We start from the raw sequence: 26,367 nt of genomic DNA, 5'->3' as shown, positions 1-26,367 counted from the left end.
ATTATACCTGAATTCAGATCATCTCGTTCCTTAAGGCTACCGAAGCATTCTTGTAGTAAGAATAGCTACTTTTCGACATTCTCTTTTCCCACAGAAGTTCATGGAATTTGAAAGAGAATAGTTGGTGATAATCGCCCTAATTTTCACTAGTGTTGCCACACAGGAGTCAGATGATACTTTGAAGTTCAATGTTAAGAATCACACGTTAGAAGGTAAGACGTCGTTAATCCTTTGCTACTACAAGTTTCGACTTTTGAGAGATAGCTGATTAATGGAAAAACATATTTCAAAACAGTTTTTTTTTGGAATACCTCCTTATTTATCCTTGAAGGCGTTACTCCTCCTCCTAAAGTGGGATTGTATTGTTGTATGTGGATCGTGCGAAAAAACCAATATGAATGAGCTCATTGTTACGGCAAGAAGGCTTATGAAATTGATATTAAAAAAAATTACTCAACCTTCAGACAAACTCTATATGAGAACAGAAAAATCTGACCTACTTTCATCAACAGCTTTCTTTCATCAACAGTAGTATTCAAAAGAAGATGATGAACCACAATCTAGATAAAAATCACCCACGTGTATGATACAAGAAGTATGAAAATCAAACTACCCTTAATAAACGAAACCATTAGAGAAAAATCTCCAACTATATGAGCCTCAAGCCAAACCGCTGCAGGTGAAAAATATTGTCAATTCAAATTTATTTGGAAAATAATATAAAATTATGTTTGTAACTTACCTCGATTCGAATTACACAATTAAAAAATGGAATTGAGTGCTCGAAAACAAATGAAATTTTGACAGGGGCATACGGTTATTGTACTCTGGGTCAGAAAATTGCTCACAAGTTATACAAGCTTTTCACAGAAGATCGAGAATACGAAGAAACGTCCAGTATTGTGATAAAACAATCCATGGCTTTTGCATCACGTTAATGCACCTGCTCACTCTTCATTGCTTGTTCGTAATCATGCATCAGCCACCGTACTCACCAGATTTTGCCCCCTGCGACTTTTTCCTGTTCGCAAGATTAGAGACGCTCTTATGAGATTATATACTATTTCTTCATGTGGTTCACCCCTACCATGGACACACTCTAGGTTTTTGTGGATTTTCCTTCTCATTTTTGCCCTTCAGCTATATGGATCTTCCTTTTATTTGCATTGATTTTATACATATGATTTTCAAGCGTGTGTATGAATAGATCACAGTCTAGTCTAGTTTCGTAAAGTTATTTAGTGCGAATCAATTATTACTATTATAATTGTCCGCCTACATGTGTGAGAAGTGCTTCTGTAAGTTCGTCATACGCATTAAAAAAATAATCGGGTTTGAGATTTCTCTGAAAATTTCCGAAAAACGAATCGGCAACGTCGCGCTACGTCGGATGTATTCGTATCATATTTATTGCATCGTTCTTCACTCCAGTGTTTACTTTCATCATATTCATATCATTTCGTTCTAGTCAAGTGTCCCATTACCGAGTCAACTTTTCATCCTACTCAGGTCAGTACAAATAATTTTAATAAATTCAGTTCAATGGAGGTTAAGTGTCTATCAATTATTTCACAACCTCCACATACCGGTATAGATATGCACGTAATTGATGAATGAATAATGGTGTGAAATGCAAAAAGGAAGTCGGTTGATTATCCAGAGTGATTCTATACTTTTACGTTAGAACCACGGTCATGACCCTACACTTGTGTAATATAAATATGAATTATCAAATATGTCACTGATCTTTGACGGTGTTGTCAGATCTACACTGATATAAGAAGGATTGCGAGGTAACGGTTTTGGCTCTGCAAAATCTCCTGGATTTCCTTTATGATTTCAGGACTCAAGGAAGAATTCCAATGAGAATCATCTTTCTCCAAAACCATTTAATTATAGTTGACGTCAGACTTATCCATTGTTTAATTGAAGGGTTATGGTTTCAAACACGACATTTACTATTAATTAATGCGTCTCACAACTGAGTTCACCTTTGAGATAAGTAAAACAAATAAGACTGCTTATCAAAGCTGATGTCAAAACGGTTAATTCGCTCAATTGATATTATTATATGATTGTAAAACCCAGCAGGTTTTACAATCATATCATAGGTTGTTTCTAGAGTTTTTTCCGTTTTTATAAGCCTACCTCAAACTTCAATATCTCAATGAATGTTACTGGAGTTTTTGCCAACACCAAACCGTTATTTAAACACCTCGACACGTGTTTCGATCACCACCTGATCATTTTCAAGAGGAAGATCAAAGTTTCATTGTAGTACAATGAATAGAGACAAAACAAATATAGTTTAAAAAACTAAAAAACACGCTTTCAAAGAACATCGAACTAAAAAGTTAAAAATCTTTTTTTTAAATAACCTGGAAACAATAACGAATGGAAAATACTAGTATTATTGTGAAAAAAGTACCAGACAGCGTCATTTTGATCTGCAAATGTCTCATCAGTGTTTCTAGGCTGAACCACCTTGTGGACCTTCTTTCATTCATTGTAAAGGTCAAAAAGTTCGAAAGGTAAATGCCACAGCATTCAAACTATCGACAGACATTTCACGTTTTGAGGTTTGCTCTTCTCTGCTTTTGCACAACATAAACGATCATTTTTTAGAACGGATCGACACGTGTGATAAAAAGTGGATCCCTTATGACAACAGAAGATGTTCAGGACAGTGATTGGACACGGATGAGCCAGCAAGGCACTTCCCAAAGGCGAAAACCCTGGTGCGATTCACTATAACTCTCTGCAACTAAGCCATTATGAGAAAATCGACGAAAGGTATCGAAAATTGCGTTAGCAGCCGGCATTGGTCAACAGAAAAGTTCCGATTCTGCTCCACGACAACGGCCGTCTGTACGTTTCACCGTCCGAAAATTGAACGGGTTCTGCATCACCCACCATACTTCCCAGAACTCTCGCTAACTGACTTTCATCTTTTCAAGCACTTCGATGACTGTCTCATCGCTAGAACCTTCGCCAATCAGGACCAGACAAATCCCGAGCAACCAGTGTGAAGGCAGCCATGGGTTTCAGCTGCGAATTGGAGGAATTTACCATTAACGGCAAGAAGTGCACCAAGCCACCATTGGTCGTTAAAATTCATTGCTAGTCATGAAAAGCTGTCTTTTATAACAATAATTTCATGGCCAGCCATGGAAATTTTCACATAAAACGAAAGTATTCGGCGTATTCTATGATACCTATATGATCCTCGATTTTGTCGCGAAAATATACACCCCCTGTGCATAGGTATCATAGAATACGCCGAATACTTTCGTTTTATGTGAAAATAACCCAGCGGCACAAATTTTTCAAAAGATATGATTTTTTTTATTAAAATGATTGAAGGGGCTGCAGGGGGTGTATTTTTCCGCGACAAAATCGAAGGCCACATAGGTATCATAGAATGCGCCGAATACTTTCGTTTTATGTGAAAATAACCCCAGCAGCACAAATTTTCCAAAAGATATGATTTTTTTTATTAAAATGATTGAAGGGGTTGCAGGGGGTGTATTTTTCCGCGACAAAATTGAAGACCACATAGGTATCATATATTACGCCGAATACTTTCGTTTTATGTGAAAATAACCCCAGCCGCACACATTTTTCAGAAGATATGATTTTTTTTATTAAAATGATTGAAGGGGTTGCAGGGGGTGTATTTTTCCGCGACAAAATCGAAGACCATATAGGTATCATAGAATACGCCGGATACCTTCGTTTTATATGAAAATATTCTCAGCAGCACAAATTTTTCAAAATATATGATTTTTCCAATCAAAATGATGTAAGAAGTTACAGGGAATGTTTTTTTCCGCGACAGAACCGAGGACTGTAAAGGTATTATTGAAAGCGTTGAAAACTATCGTTTCATGTGAAAATTTCCATGGCTGGCCATGAAATAATTGTTATAAAAGACAACTTTTCATGGTTAGCAATGAATTTTAACGACGAATGATGGCTTGGCGCACTCCTTTCCGTTAATTGTAAATTCCCCCAATTCGTGGCTGAAACCCATGGCTGACTTCACACTGGTTCTCGAACACCCAATTTTTATTCTGACAGAATAATCGACTTGTTTTACATTACCAAAAGTATACTGATATAAATGTGGCTTACCTCGATTAAATTGAATAATAATTCACTGAGATATAACAATTTAAAGTAGACTCATTAAAACGGACAAAACTTTTAAAACAGCCTATTACTTTATTCATTCAAAAAATGTCAATTATATTTTAGAGAGTAAATTTTCTTTTTCAGTATTTTAAAATGACCGAGGCTATAAGATTCGGAATAATCACAGGTGAGTTCTCATTTTGAGACCTAGGAAATAAGTTTTTCGAAATAATGTAAATAGTATCTAGTTATATGCCAAATATTTTGTAACAGAAAGTTTTTCGACAGTATATGTTGATCCATAAATGACAAGGTCTGTCACCGATATGCATAGGGTGAAAATCTTGATTGAGATTCTGTTTGACAAAAGCGGCGACAGATTCTTACACATGAGAACTTCTTTAAAAACCTGCTTGATTCCAGATGAACACCAATTTAGCAACCTACACTAACTTGTTTGATCGATGATGTTACATTCAGTATGTACAGACATAAATTTCGAGTGGGCTGAAAAAATCCTGATCAGACTATGGCTAATTGATAAATGAAAAATGACTTTTCTTCAACAATACACTCATTTTATGGCCGTCATAATCGAACCACCAAACAGACTATTCAAGCTGTTGTGACCAAATTTCATACCAGTTTCACCGTTGGACATTAATATACCAATTCGTAGGCGGATAGTGCATACCGAGGAGAATATCGATGTCAGTGTCAAGGAAGATGAAGATGTCATTTCGTCGCCGTTGTCAACAAATGGGCTTGTGTGGAAGATTTTACCTGAAGACTTCCGCATGAAACCATACCAAATACAGTGCTGCAAAAACTGAAGCCAGATGACGTACCACAATGTAGTTTGTTTGGTGAATAGGCCTTAGGAAAGTTGGATAAAGATCCACTTTCCTATCGAAAATTTGCACCATTGACTCAATGGGTACCGAATTTGGTGCGGAGAGCAGCTATATGCAATTCAAGAGCTGTCAATGCATTCTGTTTGGTGCGGTTTGTAGGCTGGCTGCATCATTGGACCGCACTTCTTATAGAATCATCACAAGATACCGTGCGATGATTACCGAAATGGAAGAATGGGACTTGGTTGACATGTGGTTTCAACAAGATGGCGCCACATGCCACACCGCACACGGTACCGTGAACCTATTGAGAGGAGAGTTAGGTGATCCATTAATCTCTCGTTTTGGAGCAGTCCATTCGCCGCCATGATCATGCGATCTGACCCCACTGGACTATTTTTTGTGGGGATGCGTGAAATCTCTCGCGTGCAGGAAGAAGCCACCTACAATTCCAGCACTGGAAGGCAACATTACAGCTACCATTGGTGAGATACCTGCCGAAATGCTGGAAAAAGTATATCAAAATTTCAGCTCTCGGATGGACCACCTAGGGCGTAGCTGCGGGAAATATTAACATGAAATAATCTTAAAAAAGTAAATAGCGGGCTTTCATTCATCGCCCAACTAAATATCTCATTCACTTTCGCAAATTTTCTGTGTGCTTTTCGGTTTTAAACCCAATAGGTCAGAAAATCACCCGCTATCACAGACGATAATTGCTCTTGTATTTCAATATGGACAATTTCATGCAATGGTGTTCATGTTATAGAAACCTAATGATGCTTCTTGATGTCAGCCATTCTAGAATGAAATTATATACGCCGGGGGCCAGAACTGGAGCACAATTCTTGCAATTTTGCCATCGTTGATTCGTGACGGTGCATTTCGATGAAAAACCACTAACTTTTTTTCCCAAATATGGCCGATTTTGTCCTTCATATGCTCCAATAACGATATGTAATAGTCGCTGTTGATGGTTTTTCATTCCTTTTTTTGAAAATTTCCCACCATTTATGTATGCAGATGGATAAGTATTCAAAGTCAAAAGCTTTTGTTTCCCAACGAACTAGATAGTTATATATTTCATGATATATACTACTCATCATTCTATCCGGTTATGAATACATTTGGCGGACACCATGCATCAGACAGAACCTCTTTAATCAATTATTGTTAATATAATCAGTTTATGAACCAAGTACGAGAAATCTTTAATTTCAAAATTAAACATCATTTATATAATATGATGTAATGACATGTTCTCAATGATTTAACGATCAATATAATTTTATTGTCCTTTGATCACTCTGGGTCAAGCACTTGATTATTCAAATTAGATCTTAATTGACGTGATTGAAACATTATCTACTCGAAATAAATGACACGAAACATAATTGATTTCTGTTCTACACTAATGTTCATTTCATTCTGCCAAGGATCACCTGAAATATCTGTATATTTGATCTATACTGGGTGAGTTAGAGAACTAATGATCTTTGTATTGTTCCACATACAAAGTCTGTAATTTGAAATATTTTGCCACTTTTTTCTGAGCATGCTCAATAAGTGTTATATCAAATACTATACAGGATGGACAGATAACACCAAACGGTTTTTGAAGCTGTCATTCAGAAGGAATGTCAGGAATCACACGTTAAAAGGTAAGACCTTGTTAGTCCTCAGCTCGCACAAGTTTCTCAACTTCTGAGAGTTGTCGTTCATATGGGGGGCGACAGTTGATTAACGGAAAAACAGATTTTAAACAGAAGAAAAAACACTGGGGTCAGTGATACTCCGAAATGGCTGAAACTTTGGGGAGTAACTGTCAATAGATGAACAACGGAATTCACTTGCTTTCATTTACGAGTGGTGCCATCTGTATCTTGAGGTCGAAAACTTCGCCTTCGTACTACGTACTACGTACGTACTAGAAAATAAATATTTCGGAAGTAATTGTTTTCCGGCATTTACCAAAAGTTACCAGAACCTACGGTTCAGGTAATTGAGGGAGATTATTATTTCCAGACTTCATATTTTCTAGTAGATATAATTCCAGTATTTCGTAAATTGATTTAATTTTCATTTTTCATTAAAGTAAGCGACACCTGCTTCAACGGTACGAAAGTTGATACTTCTGGACCCAGGCTGAAAAAAGAAGTTTCTGAAATCTTTCCATCATGTAAAGTGGTCGAAACAGCTTTGGTAGAAGATGAACTAGAGAAAATCAAAAACTATCTGGAGACTTGGGCAGACAACGGAATCTGTGACGTCATCTTAACTACAGGTATAGTACCTTTTTATTGCTTGGCGCACCTCTGTGGTTTTTGCCCAAATCACAGATGTGCGGTTGGCTTCTGTTGGTAAGTCCGTGCATTTGGGGTCAGGCTTCTCTGGGCGGAGAGTATCCGAAACGTCCAATTTTCTATGATTCCTGTACATAAATCAAGCTGAATTTGACAGATGCGATGGCATGGGTTATGTTGACTTTCAGGACTCATGATAGTATGTTGGAAATAATTCTTAATCCTGAACATCTAACATGAGTTCGTTTTCGAATTCGGAAGTCAGGTTAGATGTTGAAGGTAGATGATTTTTTCCAAATTAACGGATTTCAGGTTACATATGTTGGTTAAGATAGGTTATGTTAGGTTAGTTTAGTTGAAAAACACCAACTCGTTTATGTTTAATTCATTTTTGACGTATTTAATGGTAACTACAAACATCTAATTTCAGCTACAATCAACCCCATCGTTTGTACTCCAATCTGCAAGAAACGATGATGACTATCAACATCGTTTGTAGTTTGAGGACACTTGTTATTTTATAATTTGAGTCTTGTTATCGTAGTTTTTTTGCTATACTTCAAAAGAATATAAAATAAATTGATATTGTGTTGTTACTACAATAAACTACACTCCATTTAGAACCTATTTCAGAACTTTTTGGCACATTATTACTCGTCCTTCGTAGTTGGAATAATATCTCAGTAACCGATAAAACTACGAAAAAAATGAACATTACTACATTTATTAGTATCATTTGTAGGCAAAGTAGGCTAAAAAAAAGTATATTTTTTTCAAATCGGATTCCAGCGTGACCGAGCTACAATTTCCTTATAGAACTAGCGAATAATACTGATTTCATCATTTTTTTTTCGGAAAGTGTAAAGGTCTATTGACGAGAAAATTCATTATCTACGTTTAGGAGGTACAGGTTTTGCAGAAAGAGATGTCACTCCAGAAGCAACACGTCAGGTCATTCAAAAAGAAGCTCCTGGTTTGGCGTATACTATGATATCCAGAAGCCTCCAAACTACCGAGATGGCCATGCTTTCTCGTGCGGTATGTGGAATCCGGAAAAGGACCCTCATTGTTAATTTACCCGGCAGTGAGAAAGGTGAGACAATTGACTTATATGGAAGATGATAATTTAGTCAAAGTAAGAAACTAGATTTAATGAAACAGAAATAGAAGGTCTTCCATAGTTTCTTGCTGAATTATGTGACCCAGTAATGATCTATTTTGTTTTTATAATTGAAATCATTCAAGTCAAGAATAAATAAATAAATACCTCCGATATATTTCTTTAGCAAGAAAGACTCAATGCACTGCAGAAAAAGTTACCGAGGTTACTTAAATAAACAGCGTTTAACTATTTGCAATTCATCATTGATTTCTTAGAATTCAATTTGCCAAAGATTACGGGTTCACATTCCAAAAATGATAAAGCAAATCATCTAATGAATCAACTCAATGATGTTCATTGAAATATACTATCCGAATCTCGGTAAAACCATTAAAATTGGAAAGTACTCAAATAATAACCTTGAGGAGGCCAGTGGGGTGAGGCGGAATCCCAAGAGAGCCCAAGTCCACGCTCTTATCTTTGAATCTCTCCGATACTCATTTCATCCTCCTCTGCATCGATTACGTCACACGTTTCTCACTCCCACTCACTAAAGTATCTCTCTGAAACACTTACCAACGACGTGCGACCTTGAAAAGGGTCTCGTACCGGCCTTGCTCCTCTACTGTTGTGCTTGCTTTCATTCTTGTGATACATGTTGAAAATGTTCCCCTCATGTAGTTACGGATCACCATCACATTCAATCCAAGTAACAGATTAGTCAACAGTTGAGTAGATATGAATTCTTATGAATTATGTAAAAATATGCATGTAAAATACATCAATTCACAATTTTAAAAGGACTCCTCAAATAGTATTTCGTTTCAAATGTCTACTTGAAAATAGTAAAAAAAATGTTTCACTTTTCAACCGACCCGATTACGTAGGTCCACCTGTGGAGCGACAACTTGAAAATTACTCATTTTTATTACTCCGCTGCCGAATAAAAATGATCTGAGGTTAAAATTAATGAAAAATTTCAGTTGAACCCAAACTGAAGGAGACAAAATAGAAATTGATTTGAATTTTCAGAAGCAATTTCAGCGAACATAGCCATGTCTCTAGACACCAAAGTATTTGTCGAAGCAGTTAAATTACGATCCGCATTGTATTACATAAAAGTACACGAATATTCAGACAAAAATATTAATAAAGTTTGCCAAAACTTTTCTCATTCATGCGAAAATAATTTAAAAAATTGATTGGATATTTTCCAAGCTGTAAATCAATTTATAAAAGTTTCCTTCTATAAGCCTCATTCTAATGACTGAATGAATATAAAACAGCGAGCGAAATTCAACCTACTAGAATTAATCATCGAGATTAAAAAGTTGCGAGTGTGTGAGTAGCCTAATTGAGTTTCATTAAAACTTGATATTTATATTCCATTTGTAGGAGCTGTGGAATGCCTGGGATTCATAAAGAGAGGGATTCCACATGCAGTTGATCTTCTCAAATCGTTTGATGAAAACATCAAAGCTGTACATAGTTATATGCAGAATAAACGTCCCGAAGATCGAGATAAGAAGATTGAAAAGGATTCTATTAGTCCGAGCAAGGTAGGTTTTAACAATTTCAAAACTACTCAACCGATCATCATGAAATTTTGTACACATATTCTTGGGTTATTAGAAGTAACATAGGATACTTTGAGTTTATGTTCTGAAAGAAATAATCTCATTAGCCACACTAATGTTCAACGATGCCTGCAATTCTTCTCTGATTATATCATTACAAAAAAGTATAATGTTCATTTGATATTTCAAAAAGATTTAGCAGATCTTAGGAATATTCTGCTGCTGCAGTATCTGATAGGTTAAAGGAAAATTATAGCTGCGTGTCGTCTGCGTATAGATGATACTTGCAACGAGTTAATGACTTTACGAACTGTGTAGTATGAATTGCATTAAATAATGGACCCAAAATACTACTTTGAGGTGCTATACTGGTGACAGTAATAGCCGTCGATGTCTCATTTTTATACACTACTCGCTGTAATTTGTTCTTAGGAATGATTTTATCAAATCGCAAGCTCGCACAACATATCGTACGCTTTTGTGTAGTCTAGGAGTACCAGGATCGTTGCCTTACTTTCGTTCATTCCCCTCAGAACATCATCTGACACATCAGTCAGTGCAGAGCTACAGCTGTAGCCTGGCTGAAAACGTGATTGTTTCGCTTTTAGATAATTTATCGAGTTGATAAATAGTACTATTCGAGACTCAATGGCTATTTCGAGCACTTTAGAAAGAAAAGCATGAATCGAAACTGAACGAGTTTTGTATACAAGAGGTAATTATATACGTTATATGTGGCACAATACAGGGGCAGCATAGTATTATTAGAGTAATATTGAGGTTATCACACTTAGACTTAATACCTTTCCAAGTTTGAAAAACAAATTCTTCATTTACTTTCACGAATGTAAAAGCTAGTTGAATTATATAAAAAAACGTTTTCCTATTCAGTTTGTATTCCAGTCTTATTATATGAAAGAGTTACGATATAAGATTTCACTTCCACATCTATGATTTAACCATTCTTAAAGGAAAAAATTTTGATCACTGAGCTGAAAAGTATCAAATAAGGTGAAATAAGGAGTGGAGGTGATGTGATTATCCATTGAGATACAGTAATAAATAAAATGAGTTAATGCCATCAGTTACATACTTGTAACCATTGTGTAACTGTAGCGTGTGGCATTCTCCGAGAACTTGATAGGTGTAGCTTAATCTTGAGCAAGTCATCTCGAACTTGTCCAAAGACAATAAAATCCGGCTTCGTTAACATTACTCCAGCGAAGTTAACGTGCATGCATTCTTTGATCGCTGAAGAGACCGTCTTGCTGTGGTTCAATGCCTTGGTGTTATTGGTTCTGTTTCCTATGAAGGATTAGCATACACCACTGAGGCATAGGAATTTTGTGTTTCAATAGTATTGATGCATCTTACCGACTGCGCCACATTTGACCGTGACATTCTCCTAGAATTGCATATGTGCCGAAACAGGTCCTCCGGGGGAAGAGGGTGAATTGTTGAGGTCAGCATGGGCATATAACAGCTACATATCGATTAATTGATGACTATTGAAATATTTCTGTGGAATCAAAATTCACGTATTTCATTTCCGAAGGTAAAAATGGACAGCGTAGCGACAAGAAGTCGGACATCTCCCTACCCAATGCTTGAAGTAGATGAAGCCAATGAAGTAATTCTGAAGGAATGTTCCCCAACGCTAGAAACGGAGGCGGTTCACTTTGAAAACGCACTTCACAGAGTTTTGGCGGAGGACGTTTTTGCTGAAGAACCGGTGCCAGCATTTCGTGCTTCTATCAAAGATGGTTACGCTGTGAGGTCATCCGATGGTTGTGGAAATCGATATGTTAAGGAAGTTGCCGCTGCAGGAGATGAGGTAAAATCCTGAACTTGAATAAGTCGTGACCAAGAATCTATAAAAATACACTTACAGTATATTTATTGATGAATTTTCGAAATTCTCCAACTGATTCCACTGTTTTGCTTCTAATTTCAAGTTCGATGAGGTAATTGACAATGCTTCATGATGAATTTCACTAGTTCGGACTTCCATTGTCTACTATATAAAATGATTTGAAATCCCTGAAACAACTAAAAAAGAAGAATTAAAATGAATAGCTGAAAATGACATTTATATTAAGCAAAATGAACCTGAAATGAAATAATAGTGAAATAAAATACAAGTAAAAATAAAACAATTGAATAAATAAAAATAAAGAAATGAAAAAAGAAAATAGAAATAAAAAGTGGAGAGATTCCAAGTCACGTTAGTTCACGACGTTTCGATTGTTAGTATCTACAATCGTCTTCGGGTGATGACTGAACTGATTCCTCCGAGAGATGACTATTTATAGGTCGTTTGAGTACTTTCACTTATCCCCGCTTTCCATTTTCCGCTTCACTGGTTCCGTGGGAGATGACCGTTTTGGCGGGAATTGGCCATTTTTCGCTTGATGATGGGTTTCCATATGTTGCGTATTTCTACGCTGGCTTGGCTGAATACGTTGTTGGACAACATGTATGCGGCTTCCTTGAATTTTCTCCTTAACCAATGTTCCTCTCTGAGCAAGATCTCAGCTTGGGACCACTCGATGTTCTGTTGATGGGTCCAAACATGGTCTGCTATTCCTGATTTGCTGGTTTCCCCTCGCTATGTGTGTTTCTTGTGCTCGGCAATGCGAATATTCAATGGCCTCTTAGTTTCACCGATATAGGATTTTCCGCACTCACAGCGTATCCGGTGAATGCAATTTTTGGAATCGCAGTCTGCGATTGGTGGCCTGGTTTTCGTGAGGCTGCTACGGATAGTGTTACCGGATCTGAAGCAGGTTCTGATGTTGTACTTGGAACCAATTCTTCTTATCCTCTCCGATAATCCTCTGATGTAGGTAAGTGCAAGCACTGGTTGTGACGACTTCCCTTCCTTGCGAAGCTCCTGCTGTCTTTTAGCCAAAGTCTTTTCTATCATCGCTTTGGAGTAGCCATTCCGTTGAAGATCATTTTTGATGATGTCTAATTCCTTCTCGAGACCTTCCTTCGTATTACAGAGCCCAAAAGCACGGTCTAATAGGGTCTTGATGATTCCTCTTTTAGTCGATTCATTATGGTTGGATTCGTGGTTCAGATACTGTCCCGTATAAGTGGGTTTTCGGTATACAGTTGTTTCCCACTTAGTGTCGGTCCTCTTCACCAAAACGTCTAAGAATGGAAATTCGTTGTGGATTTCCTTCTCCATTGTGAAAGTGATGGAAGGTATCACGCTGTTGATGTGTTTCAGGAAGGCTTCTAATTCAATATTCCTATACGGTTCCATATTATGAAGGTGTTGTCAACATATCTCAACCAGACTCGAGGTTTCTTGTGGGCTTCTTCAATGGCCACTGTTTCAAACCACTCCATATATATGTTGACTATGACTGGTGAAAGTGGCGATCCCATTGGCAGTCCCTCATCTTGTGTAAAGAATTCGTCCTTCAGTTGGAAATAACAGTTTCGTACACAGCATCCTAGTAATTCCAAAATTACTTCTATAGGTAGATTCGTTCTCTCTTTCAGGTTCCCGTCTTCGGATAGCTTTCTCTGTATGATTTGGAGTGCTTCTTCGACCGGAATGTTGGTGTAAAGGCTTTCCACGTCGAAACTAATTAGTTGATCTTCCTGTGTAATCTCAATTGACCTTAGTAGTTCGACAAAATGCCTGGAATTCTAGACAAGTTTTGAGTAGCCGAATCTCTGGAGCTGATGATCGGTCTGGTCAATAAGGGACCAGACCGAGGCAGAAGAGTTCTGATGGAAAATTAGAGAACAGCTGGATCGAGAACCAGTTACAACATCTAACATCAGCAGTGAAGAACGTAGAGCTCTGAACGGCCTACGTAGAGACAACACCATCAAGATCCTACCTGCAGATAAAGGAAACGCTACAGTGATGATGGATACCGTTCTCTACGAACAGAAGATCGAAGAGGTTCTTCAGAAGGGACGATACACAAAGATCGTACGGGACCCTACTGCATCAATCGAAAGGAAGTTGTACCAGATTTTGAAAAAACACCAAGTCTATTTTTCGGACAAGGAAAGACCATCGCTAACACCGCACCACAGTAAGCCCCCTCACTTGTATGGACTACCCAAAATCCACAAGAAGGACGTTCCGCTTAGACCGAAACGTCGTGAACTAACGTAACTGGGAATCTCTCCAATTTTTATTTTTATTTTCATTTCTTTATTTTTATTTATTCATTTGTTCCATTTTTACTTGTATTTCATTTCACTATTATCTCATTTCAGGTTTATTTTGCTTAATATAATCGTTATTTTCAGCTATTCATTTTTAATTATTCTTTTTTACTTGTTTCAGGGATTTCAAATCATTTTATATAGTAGACAATGGAAGTCCGAACTAGTGAAATTCTTCGATGAGGTTAATCTGACAATAATAATATCGTGAAACTGCTCCATTCTCTCAATTCATTGCAGCCATTTAAAGACGAACTGAAAGAAGGTGAAGCAATTCGGATTTCTACTGGAGCTGCTGTTCCAGCAGGTGCTGATGCGGTAGTTCAAGTCGAAGATACAACTGTTGTCGAAACATCTGCGGACAACAAGAGTGAGGTTATCATTTCCATCAATAGCTTACCCAAGGCAGGCCAAGATATAAGGTGGGTTCTTTACAAAAAGGGACGTGAAACATGATACGGCACTTTGAGTTTCTCTTCAATATTTTGGGTATATATTATTGGCGCGGAACAGATTTTAGTTAAATCTAATTTTGGGGGTATTTCTAAAAGAATACAATATGTTTCCTACTAACTATACATTGAAACCACGCATTACAATTTGAGTAATAAGAAATAAATTTAATTCAAAATGTTCACTTATTATACAGTGAGACCAATTTTTAATGGAAACACCCCCCTAAAATTTGAAGTTGTAAATCGATTTCAATTCAATTCAATCAAAATGTCAATTACGAAAAGGTCTACCTTGGGACGAAATTTGAAATGTTTATTGAAGTTTCAGAGCATACTACGATATTTTTCTTAGTCGAAAATCGGGATTTTTTATTAGCGATTTTTTTATTGAAAAAATCACTACGCCACTGGATTTAGAGTGCCTCTGAATAGGTGTGACCAAAATTGTATGAAAAAATATTCATTATTAACAAAGTTATGACAACTTAAAAATTCGAAAACTCACACAGCCAACACTCACAATATATCATTTTTTTATGATTTCAACAATAAAGTGCCGCCAGATGAAAAAAAAAACAAATAGCGTAAATATTTTTAATGAAAATAACGGAATTACATTCACAAGATTCAACTAACAATGAAGCAAAAAAATGTAATAAACGTAACTAATAACCAATTATTGAAATGTTTCGATTCAGTGCAACAATTAATTCTAACTCATATTCTAGTAGCCTCTACTAATCCACCACGTATTTCGATACATGTGTCGTAGCGCTTACGAATGTTTCTGATTACGTTCCTTAGTTCTTGAGGGCTAATATCTACACATACCTGTCGAATTCTTTCACAGAGTTCATTTCTATCTCTTGAGCGGTTTTTGTAAACCTTTTGTGTGAGAAGTCCCCAAGTCCGAAACTGTGAGGTCTGGAGATCTGGGTGGCCATTCTATAAGTGGACTACCACGGCCTATCCATCGGTTTGGAAAATGTTCGTTAAGTCATTGCCTCACAGCTCGGGCATAATGAACTGAACACTCATCTAACTGGACAATTACATTTGATCGTTCATTGATTGGCAGCTCGTGAATAGCATCCCAAAACTCTGTGTTTAAAAATTCTAGAAACCTCTGCGCATTATTGTTTTTCTCAAAAAAGAAAGGACCAATAATTCTTTCGTTCAATATCCCACACCTGACGTTGATTTTTTAGGGACACTGGCTTTTACAGTTTATTACCCAGTTAGAATTATCCGCTGCCCAATAGCGACAATTCTGTGATGACACTACTACACTACACTACTACATTTGTAGTAAAAGTGGCTTCGTCGGTATATAAAATAGTTTTTAGGAAATTTCTATTGTTTGAATATTCCCCTTGGGCCCATAAACAATATTCCAAGCGTCTTGCTTCGTCGCCTTCTTGAAGTGTGTGTAAAAATTTTGGCTTGAAAGGTTTAATATTCTTCGCCTTGAGACATCTCCGAATAGTTGCTCGTGAAATATTCAAATCTAAAGTGGCATTCCTTATACTGGCATTAGGATTATTTCCGAAATAATCTAAAATGATTTGATCATTCCTGTCATTCCTGTTTCGTCTTTGTACAGGATTATTTTTTAACATCATTTTTGATACTGCACCAGTTTCATTGAATATTTTATTTACCGTACCGCAGCTAATACGAGGACGATCTGGATGTCTCTCATTAAATAGTCTACAAACCTCTCTAGCACTTCTAACGTCATCTCCCGAAAGGCGTACAATTTTAATTTTCTCTCTTACGCTCAATCTTGCAGCCATGACACAAAATAATTCGAAGAACTCTAAGGTGAATATTGTTGACAATAGTACACTTAAATCTTTCACAAGTGTCAAACTGTAATATCATTTCCATGGCAACTAAGATTTAAATAGAAATATTAGGTCTTAGTTTTAGTTAATTTGCGTGAAAACTTGAATGTATTTACATTATTTTCATTTACGCTATTTATTTATTTTTTTTTCATTTGGCGGCACTTTATTGTTGAAATCATAAAAAAAATACTCTCATGGCTATATCTGTTGATATAGGGTGTTTTTTGTGACTGTTAGCTGTGTGAGTTTTCGAATTTTTGAGTTGTCATAACTTTGTTAATAATGAATATTACTTCATGAAATTTTGGTCACACCTGTTTAGATGTACTCTGAATCCAGTGGCGTAGTGATTTTTTCAATAAAAAATCGCTAATAAAAAGTCCCGATTTTCGACTAAAAAAAATATCGTAATATGCCCTGAAATTTTAATAAACATTTCAAATTTTGTCCCAAGGTAGACCTTTCAGTACTTGACATTTAAAAAAAATATTAAAATCGGTATACAACTTCAAATTTTAGGGGGGTGTTTCCATTAAAAATGGGTCACACTGTAAATATACATTTACATATAATACAATAATTATGGAATCTGTTTATTATCAAATATGTTCACTTTTGGGGAAAAAAGGTTTCGACTTTCTACTTCTCCATCTTCATACAAAAAAGGTGGCAATCTTCCAAAAAAACGAACGAAGCAATCAAAAAATCAACTCTGTACAAAAATATCTGCTCGTTTTAATTCTTCACTGAACTAATTCTTTACCACATTTCCGTAGTTTGCAGTCATATTTTATTTAGGGAGTGTACAGAGTGGGCCAAATTGAACAATTTCACACAGAAAAACAAACTAGATAGATGAAAACTGATGGCCGTGCCTGAGGGAAAATTTTCACTTAATGGTGAAAAACTCATATCGATATCTATTACCGTGCATTTACATTTTTGAAAAGTTAATGTAACTTTTTTTCTGTCAAAAATTATTCGTTACTATGAAAACATTTTCGAATCACATTTTACGTAGAATTAAGTAGTGTAAAAACTTGTTTTTTGCAATGACAAATCAGTAGTTGATGATGGAAAACTATTTTTTTAATGAGACACCCTATATATTGCTGCATATTTCAATAGAGCAATATAGCAGTAAAGACGCTCTTCAATTAGTGGTTTTTGTTCAATATTTAAACACATTCGCAGTGAAGTATGAGAGTTATGAAAAATGGGATATGATGTTTTATATAAACCAGGGAAAATGCAGATATACAGTGTCACTCATATTGATTTAATGAAAGGATTACAGTTCACATCAGTAAAGTTCAAAGGGATACAATTTTTGTTCACGTTGTCGGGATGCCATGTGATATTCAGAGGATTAAAATCCCCACAAATAACGAAGTTGTCATTGGTGTTATAATTGATAATGTCAGCAATCTCAGAGCAGAAAATAGTAATTCGGAGAAGTTAGGACCTGGAGGAATATAAACACTGCGCAGGTTCAATTTACTAGTATTAGCTTTTGTAGGATTTACCGTGATCCATACTTTTTCCACATCGGTCATCCATTCATGCCTCACCACACAAGATAAGCTGCTATTCACTCGAAAATGCACAATTTCGAAAAATATGCTGTTACTAAGAACCGATGATAGAGATATCTATATGCGGTTTTCATCATCAATTTTATCACAAAATTTGACGCTCAGATATAGCCATCAGTTTTCATTTATCTAGTTTGAAAACAGGAGTTTCCCTTTAATAGTGTCCAATTTGGCCCAGTCTGTACAAGTATATAGAAATATTGATCTTCTCACTTTTTTTTTAGAGAAATTGGAAGTGACGTACCGGCCAATTCCCTTGTTTTAAAGAAAGGTGATCGTATCACCCCGGCTCATGTTGGTGTCATGGCCATGCTGGGAAAATTGGAAGTGAAAGTTTTCAAGTAAGTTCATACTACCATTTTCCGCGGGCAAAAATACCAGATTAATATTATAAAATTTCCTACCGCAACTTGAATATTCACACTAAGACACTTTCCTATGAAGAAATTTTCAAACTTATACATTAATGTATATGTATGTATACAGGGTGATTCAGAAGTACTTTGACAAACTTCAGGAGGTGATTCCTCACAATATTCTAATATGAATTGTCCAAATAGATGAATGTCCGCAAACGCTTCGTTTCCAAGATACAGGATTTTGAAGTTTTATTTTTATTTTCTTTTTTTTCAAATTACTTTTGAAATACTGAACTTAATTAAACGAAACTTGGTAATAGGAGGTTTTTGAGGTGTCGAATTTGAACCTGATGTTCTTATTGCTCTCACTCGTACACGTCTTTTTCTTTTTTAAAGATTCATAACTTTTTTGGGCGTACTTCTAGCACATTTTTCAGTAAAAAAATCGATTCCTCTATCATATCTACGTAAATAAGTTACCCTTGTTACTAGTCGCTGTAAGCAACCGTTTTCTAAATATTTGGACTTGAAAACTTCAAGTCGATTATTTGATAATCGATGCATGTTGAAGTTATTACGAATATTTTGCCTTTTTCACAAGAATGCTTTGGAGTTGAATTTGACGTTTTACTCGTTTAAAGAGGTCATTACTGTTGTGTACGTTCCTTTATGACATCCTTAAGCAAAATAGTTATTTTTGTATCAAGGGTGCATAATCAGTATTTGTTTTAATAAAATTTGCAAGAAATGTCAACATTTTATTTCAGGAAATTTTGAATATGTAGAATAAACTAAAATAAACGAAACTAAATTGTATTCAAATAAATTGTTGGAAGTGTCCACCTTCAGCGAAGATACAGGCAGTCAGTCGTCTAGTCATTGAATCTCGTACCCGCTCAAAAATTATTGGTGTGTTTCTTATTGTTTCACAGGCGTCTACTATTCGGTTTCTTAGATCTTCCTCGTTCACTACTGGAGTCTTATAAACTAGTGACTTCAAATGTCCCCAAGAATAAAAATCTATCGGGTTTAGATCTGGGGACCTTGGTGCCCACGCCTGGTTAGGTTCTTCTACACCCCTACCGATCCATCGATTTGGATAGACTGTGTTAAGGAATTCCCTGGCTACAACGCTAAAATGGGCCGGATCCCCATCATGCATAAACCACATGCGGATACGAATTTCTAATGGTACATTCTGAAGTAGTCCCGGCAATTCATTTTCTAGAAAGTGTCTGTAAGTTGCGCCATTCATTCGGAGCGGAAGAAAGAAAGGACCTATCAAGTAAATATCAATTATTGCCGCCCATACATTTACAGAAAATTGATACTGATAATGCCTTTCACTAACTGCGTGCGGATTTTCGAGAGCCCAAACATGGTTGTTATGAAAGTTTGTGATAGCATTTCGGGAGAAGTTTGCCTCGTCCGTGAAGAGTACATATCTTAAATATTGAGGATTTCCAGCCAAAACCATTGACACATAGTAATGCGTTGGGAAAAGTCTCGTGGCAAAAGAGCTTGTAACCTTTGAAAATGGTATGGATAAAACTGTTGATCGTGGATAATTCTCCAAACTGAGGACTGAGTAGAATTGACAGCTTCAGCAATTACTCTTGTGCTTGTTTCTGGATTCTCCTCGAGAGCGTTCAAAACAGCTTCTTTCAATTCTGGGGTTCGGACTGCTCGTGGTCTTCCAATAATATCAGCTGCCCTCTTAAAGCTACCTGTTTCTGCCAAACAACAAATGTTGTTTGGCTGTTTGGAAACAGGTTGGCCAAACAACATTTGCTAGACTCCACCGTAGTATTGGAGTCTAGCAAATGTAATTACCAAAACTACTCACAAACGTCAAATTTATTTCCAAAGTATTCTTGTGAAAAATGCAAAATATTCGTATTAACTTCAACATGCATCGATTATCAAATAATCGACTTGAAGTTTTCAAGTCCAAATATTTAGAAAACGGTTGCTTACAGCGACTAGTAACAAGGGTAGCTTATTTACGTAGATATGATGGAGGAATCGATTTCTTTACTGAAAAATGTGCTAGAAGTACGCCCAAAAAAGTTATGAATCTTTAAAAAAGAAAAAGACGTGTACGAGTGAGAGCAATAAGAACATCAGGTTCGAATTCGACACCTCAAAAACCTCCTATTACCAAGTTTCGTTTAATTAAGTTCAGTATTTCAAAAGTTATTTGACAAAAACGAAAATAAAAATAAACTTCAACATCCTGTATCTTGGAAACGAAGCGTTTCCGGACATTTATTTATTCGGACAATTCATATTAGAATATTGTGAGGAATCACCTCCTGAAGTTTGTCAAAGTACTTTTGAATCACCCTGTATATACATTAATGTATAAGTTTGAAAATGTCTATATAGGACGAAACTGCAGTAACGTTAGTTACAAATAAAAGGGGTAAAAAACATAGAATTGATTTGTGCAATTAGCAATGTGCACAAATCTATATGCAGTCTATCTAGCCTCTCCAGAAAAATGTGGAGAGGAGGTAGATCTAGAAGTATATCCATGGCCTCTGACGGTGTGATACTGATGGCACCACTGATGGCCAGACAAGCCTATCTCTGTAAGCCAATGAGCTACGCCTGGTCCGTTTTATGTGAAGCCTTCGGCCATCAAGCAATTGCTTGACAATTATCACATAAATCCAATGGACTTGTTTGGGACCTAAACCCCAAGTTTTACCACAAACCTTTCGACACTAGCCATAGGGACACTTTGGCTTTGTGCATAACTTTTTCCAAGTGGGCATTCCAGGTGAGAGTACATTAGTGGACTACGACTACATTAGCGGACTACTAGTTGTAGTTTTAGTACCACTAACGAAATCCTTGACAGGGCGACTCAGCACTATCTGATCAAAAATGCAGTTGTTTTTTGGTTATGGTTTCATTCGAATATCTGTGTTAAAAAAAAATAAAAGTGGGTTGGAGAGTTTTTATTATTTCAATCATACTAAGAAAACTGGTAATCTATAACGAAAAAATAATGTCTGCCCTGTGACACTGACTTTTTTGCCCGGTAACTATGTCTATACATTCAATAAAACAATTTGAGATACAACAGTATTTACATAAGAGTAAAAAAAAATCCTAAGAAAATTTGAATGTATTCATTATTGTTTTAGAAAACAAAATGTATCATATAGAATTATCTGTGTTTTTTTTTTCAAGGCGACCTTCCATTGGAGTTCTATCAACAGGTAACGAAGTAAAAGCCCCAGGAGATCAGTTGAAACCAGGACAAATCAGGGACTCAAATAAACCCACTCTCGTGAGTTTATTGAAGAAATATCATTATGAACCAGTTGATTGTGGAACGGTTATGGATGAGTGAGTTGTTTGCCACATCTCTAAAAAATTCGATTCATACATTTTGGTTTTTTAGCCCGACATCAGTGAAGGCAGTTCTTCATGAGGCGTTTTCGAAAAACGACGTCGTTATTTCGAGTGGCGGGGTTTCGATGGGAGAATTTGATGTTTTGAAAAGGGTCCTTGTTGAGGATTTCGGTGCTGAGATCCATTTCGGAAGAGTCAATATGAAACCAGGGTAAATTGTTCAATTGTTTTCAAACATCAGGTGAACGCCTTGGAGTGAGACAATCCTGGAGGATTTTGCCAGAAATCCTTAAATCTTCTTGCCATCCAGGTGTTCAATTTGCCTTCCAGGCCAGTATGACCAGGAATCCAGATCAGAATCAATCTGTTAGGTCTTCCTATTGAGAAGAGTCGTTATTTGGCAATTTGCTACCAATTTGGATGTTACTGAAACATATAACTCTGTAAGTAAACCTCTTTTGATAAATTCAATTCATTTCCAGGAAACCTACAACATTTGCGACATTTGTATATGGCGAAAAATTGAAAAAATTCTTCGGTTTACCTGGAAATCCAGTATCCTGCGGAGTGACTTGTTTACTGTTTGTTATACCGACATTGAGGTATCTGGAAAGGAGCACTATATACCAATTTCCTGTTATCAATGTACAGGTAAGCTTTTTGATAGTCTATTGTTGCTGAGAACTCACGTTAAGAATAAAGCCGCTTCTACACGGTGCGACAAAATGTAACTCTGCAGCGATAAGTTGAATGTACTGTTTTAACGTTCCTTCTCTTCTTCCAACCTTTCAACAATTTTAGTTGAAGTTAGTTGTGTTGATTAAATATGATTGATGATTAAAAATATAGCTGCTACTGTTGTTTTCGTAGCTAGAAGTAATTGATCACACTATTTTAAATAGTAATATTTCACAACAAATAGAAAACAGGTAAATTGAACGTGGACCCTATAACACAACTGCCGTCTAGATCGCTACACTATATCAAAGTTGTTGTCTACACCCAAGACACTTGTCGCTACGACCTCAAGAATTCGATGAGACGTGGAACCAATCTTCAACTTGACTTTTCTATTCACACGTTACGTTTTGTCGCACCTGTGAACTCGCCTTAACATATTCTCAATTTGGCAGTATTTATCATTTTTAAGTAGATTTCGGAGAAAAATCAGTGAATTGGGATTTGTGTCGACCTGTCATCGTTACGCAATGTCTAACCCATTTGGTCTTAGCCTATTTCCACTGATGAGGGGGAACTGTACGGTATATAAATTAGTATATACTTAACGGTACTTAACGGTATACTTAATTAGGAACCAATCGTATTTGTTTACGTCTATGACTTTGTATGTATAACGTACGTTACAAAAGGGTAGTCTATAGTTTTCTCTACCATATACGTGTCATTTTATTTTTTCCATGATCCCTTTGAATTCCCGTAGTATTAGTGTTTTATACAGTGTGACCCATTTTTAATGGAAACATCCCCCTAAAATTTGAAGTTGTAAACCGATTTTAATAATTTTATTTTTGAAATGTCAAGTACTAAAAGGTCTACCTTGGGGCAAAATTTGAAATGTTTATTGAAGTTTCAGGGCATACTACGATATTTTTTCTTAGTCGAAAATCGGGACTTTTTATTAGCGATTTTTTATTGAAAAAATTACTACGCCACTAGATTCAGAGTGCCTCTAAACAGGTGTGACCAAAATTTCATGAAAAAATATTCATTTTTAACAAAGTTATGACAACTCAAAAATTCGAAAACTCACACGGCTAACAGTCACAAAAAACACCCTATATCAACAGATATAGCTATGAGAATATTTTTTTTATGATTTCAACAATAAAGTGCCAGTGCTGCCAGATGAAAAAAAAATAAATTGCGTAAATATTTCTAATGAAAATAACGGAATTACATTCAAGTTTTCACGCAAATTAACTAAAACTAAGACCTAATATTTCTATTTAAATCTTAGTTGCCATGGAAATGATATTACAGTTTGACACTTGTGAAAGATTTAAGTGTACTATTGTCAACAATATTCACCTTACAGTTCTTCGAATTATTTTGTGTCATGGCTGTAAAATTGAACGAAAGAGAGAAAATTGAAATTGTACGCCTTTCGGGAGATGACGTTAGAAGTAATAGAGAGGTTTGTAGAGTATTTAATGAGAGACATCCAGATCGTCCTCGTATTAGCTGCGGTACGGTAAATAAAATAAATAAAATATTCAATGAAACTGGTGCAGTATCAAAAATGATGTTAGTAATCCTGCACAAAGACGAAACAAAAATGACAGGAATGATCAAATCATTTTAGATTATTTCGGAAATAATCCTAATGCCAGTATAAGGAATGCCACTTTAGATTTGAATATTCCACGAGAAACTATTCGGAGATGTCTCAAGGCGAAGAATATTAATCTTTCAAGCCAAAATTTTTACACACACTTCAAGAAGGCGACGAAGCAAGACGCCTGGAATATTGTTTATGGGCCTAAGGGGAATATTGAAACAATAGAAATTTCCTAAAAAATATTTTATATACCGACGAAGCCACTTTCACTACAAATGGAGTAGTGTCATCACAGAATTGTCGCTATTGGGCAGCGAATAATTCTAACTGGGTAATAAACTGTAAAAGCCAGTATTCCTAAAAAATCAACGTCTGGTGTGGGATATTGAACGAACGAATTATTGGTCCTTTCTTTTTTGAGGAAAACATTAATGCGCAGAGGTTTTTAGAATTTTTAAACACAGAGTTTTGGGATGCTTTTCACGAGCTACCAATCAATGAATGATCAAATTTAATTGTCCAGTTAGATGGGTGTTCAGTTCATTATGCCAGAGCTGTGAGGCAATGGCTTAACGAACATTTTCCAAGCCGATGGATAGGACATGCTAGTCCGTTTATAAAGTGGCCACCCAGATCTCCAGACCTCACAGTTTTGGACTGTTTTCTCTGGGGACTTCTCACACAAAAGGTTTACAAAAACCGCTCAAGAGGTAGAAATGAACTTTGTGCAAGAATTCGACAGGTATGTGCAGATATTAGCCCTCAAGAACTAAGGAACGTAATCAGAAACATTCGTAAGTGCTACGACACATGTATCGAAATACGTGATGGATTAGTAGAGGCTGCTAGAATATGAGTTGAAATTAATTGTTGCACTGAATCGAAACATTTCAATAATTAGTTATTAGTTACGTTTATTAAATTTTTTTGCTTCATTGTTAGTTGAATTGTGTGAATGTAATTCCGTTATTTTCATTAAAAATAATTACGCTATTTGTTTTTTTTTTATCTGGCGGCTCTTTATTGTTGAAATCATAAAAAAAATATATATATATTGTGACTGTTAGCTGTGTGAGTTTTCGAATTTTTGAGTTGTCATAACTTTGTTAATAATGAATATTTTTTCATGAAATTTTGGTCACACCTATTTAGAGGCACTCTGAATCCAGTGGCGTAGTGATTTTTTCAATAAAAAAATCGCTAATAAAAAATCCCGATTTTCGACTAAGAAAAAATATCGTAGTATGCCCTGAAACTTCAATAAACATTTCAAATTTTGTCCCAAGGTAGACCGTTATTGAAATCGATTTACAACTTCAAATTTTAGGGGGGTGTTTCCATTAAAAATGGGTCACACTGTATGTCTGATATTATTAACATTTTACTTAACAAAATGTTTTCATGTGAGCAACATTTATTATTATTCGTATTTATTTCAATAACATGTTTCCAGTGTATTTGTATAAGATTATTGAATTATTTTGTTTGTCGTTTTTCTTAATTCAACCACATACGGGGTAAACCCTCAGTGGATTTGCAATTTATCCATTATTTACTTCAAGATGTTATATTTTGTATGCAACATAGATGAATAAATATTATTATTATTCAATAATCAAGTTATTAATTATATATTTGTTGATTTGTAGGATAAACGTTATTTGTTGCAGGGGTCGCTGATAAACCGAGATTCAAGGCCAGAATACCAAAGAGTGCAGGTAAAAGTTGATTCAGGATATTTTGTAATGAAATCCACCGGAAACCAAATTAGCAGCAGGCTGAATAACCTAGTGGACGCAAATGGACTAGCATTAGTTATTTCACACCAAAAGTTGACAAATTTCAACGTTCTTCTTTTCGACGAAATATCATGTTAAGGCTCTGATATAAGAAAGTTGTATCGATCTGAGTTGTGATTTATAATAAATGTTTTCTTCCATAATGACTTTTGTTGAATTTCTTCGCCAATATCATAAACATCAGTTTTGTCTCCAATTAAGTAAGACAACGAACTAAACCATCAGAGAAAGTTTAGGGTTACCAATTTATCAATCTGCAACCTCGTAGATGAGCCCCGAAGTAGTCGACCTACGGTGGTCTAGGATGAGGATTTGAGGCCTCTGAGAAGACTCACAAACGGTGCGTGGAATAGCGGAAGAACTGGGTGTAGCCCCCATGCGGTTTTTAATGGTGTAAAAGGTTTTGGAAAGGTCATAAAGCTCGAAAGGTGGGTGCCTCGGGATGTGAACGATCGACAGAAACGTTTTACGTTTCTA

General features: G+C 36.0%; 1 protein-coding gene across 1 annotated transcript; it reads left to right on the top strand.

The window, feature by feature from the left end:
- Positions 1-1,356: 1,356 nt before the first annotated feature.
- On the top strand, positions 1,357-26,033 carry cin (Molybdenum cofactor synthesis protein cinnamon). Its single transcript, XM_023174350.2, has 12 exons — positions 1,357-1,509; positions 4,279-4,321; positions 7,084-7,272; positions 8,193-8,384; positions 9,789-9,952; positions 11,526-11,804; positions 14,408-14,589; positions 18,292-18,408; positions 21,628-21,786; positions 21,842-22,003; positions 22,275-22,443; positions 25,762-26,033. Exons 2-12 carry the CDS (start codon positions 4,288-4,290, stop codon positions 25,966-25,968), a joined length of 1,854 nt encoding a protein of 617 aa, XP_023030118.2. The 5' UTR covers positions 1,357-1,509; positions 4,279-4,287; the 3' UTR covers positions 25,969-26,033.
- Positions 26,034-26,367: the final 334 nt, after the last annotated feature.

Source organism: Leptinotarsa decemlineata, unplaced genomic scaffold (assembly GCF_025532065.1).
Source record: "Leptinotarsa decemlineata unplaced genomic scaffold, Ldec_3_MD MMD2_tig00026336_RagTag_RagTag, whole genome shotgun sequence".
NCBI lineage: Eukaryota > Metazoa > Arthropoda > Insecta > Coleoptera > Chrysomelidae > Leptinotarsa > Leptinotarsa decemlineata.
The sequence above is the reverse complement of the archived record's forward strand: the minus strand, read 5'-3'. Positions and strand labels throughout refer to the sequence as shown.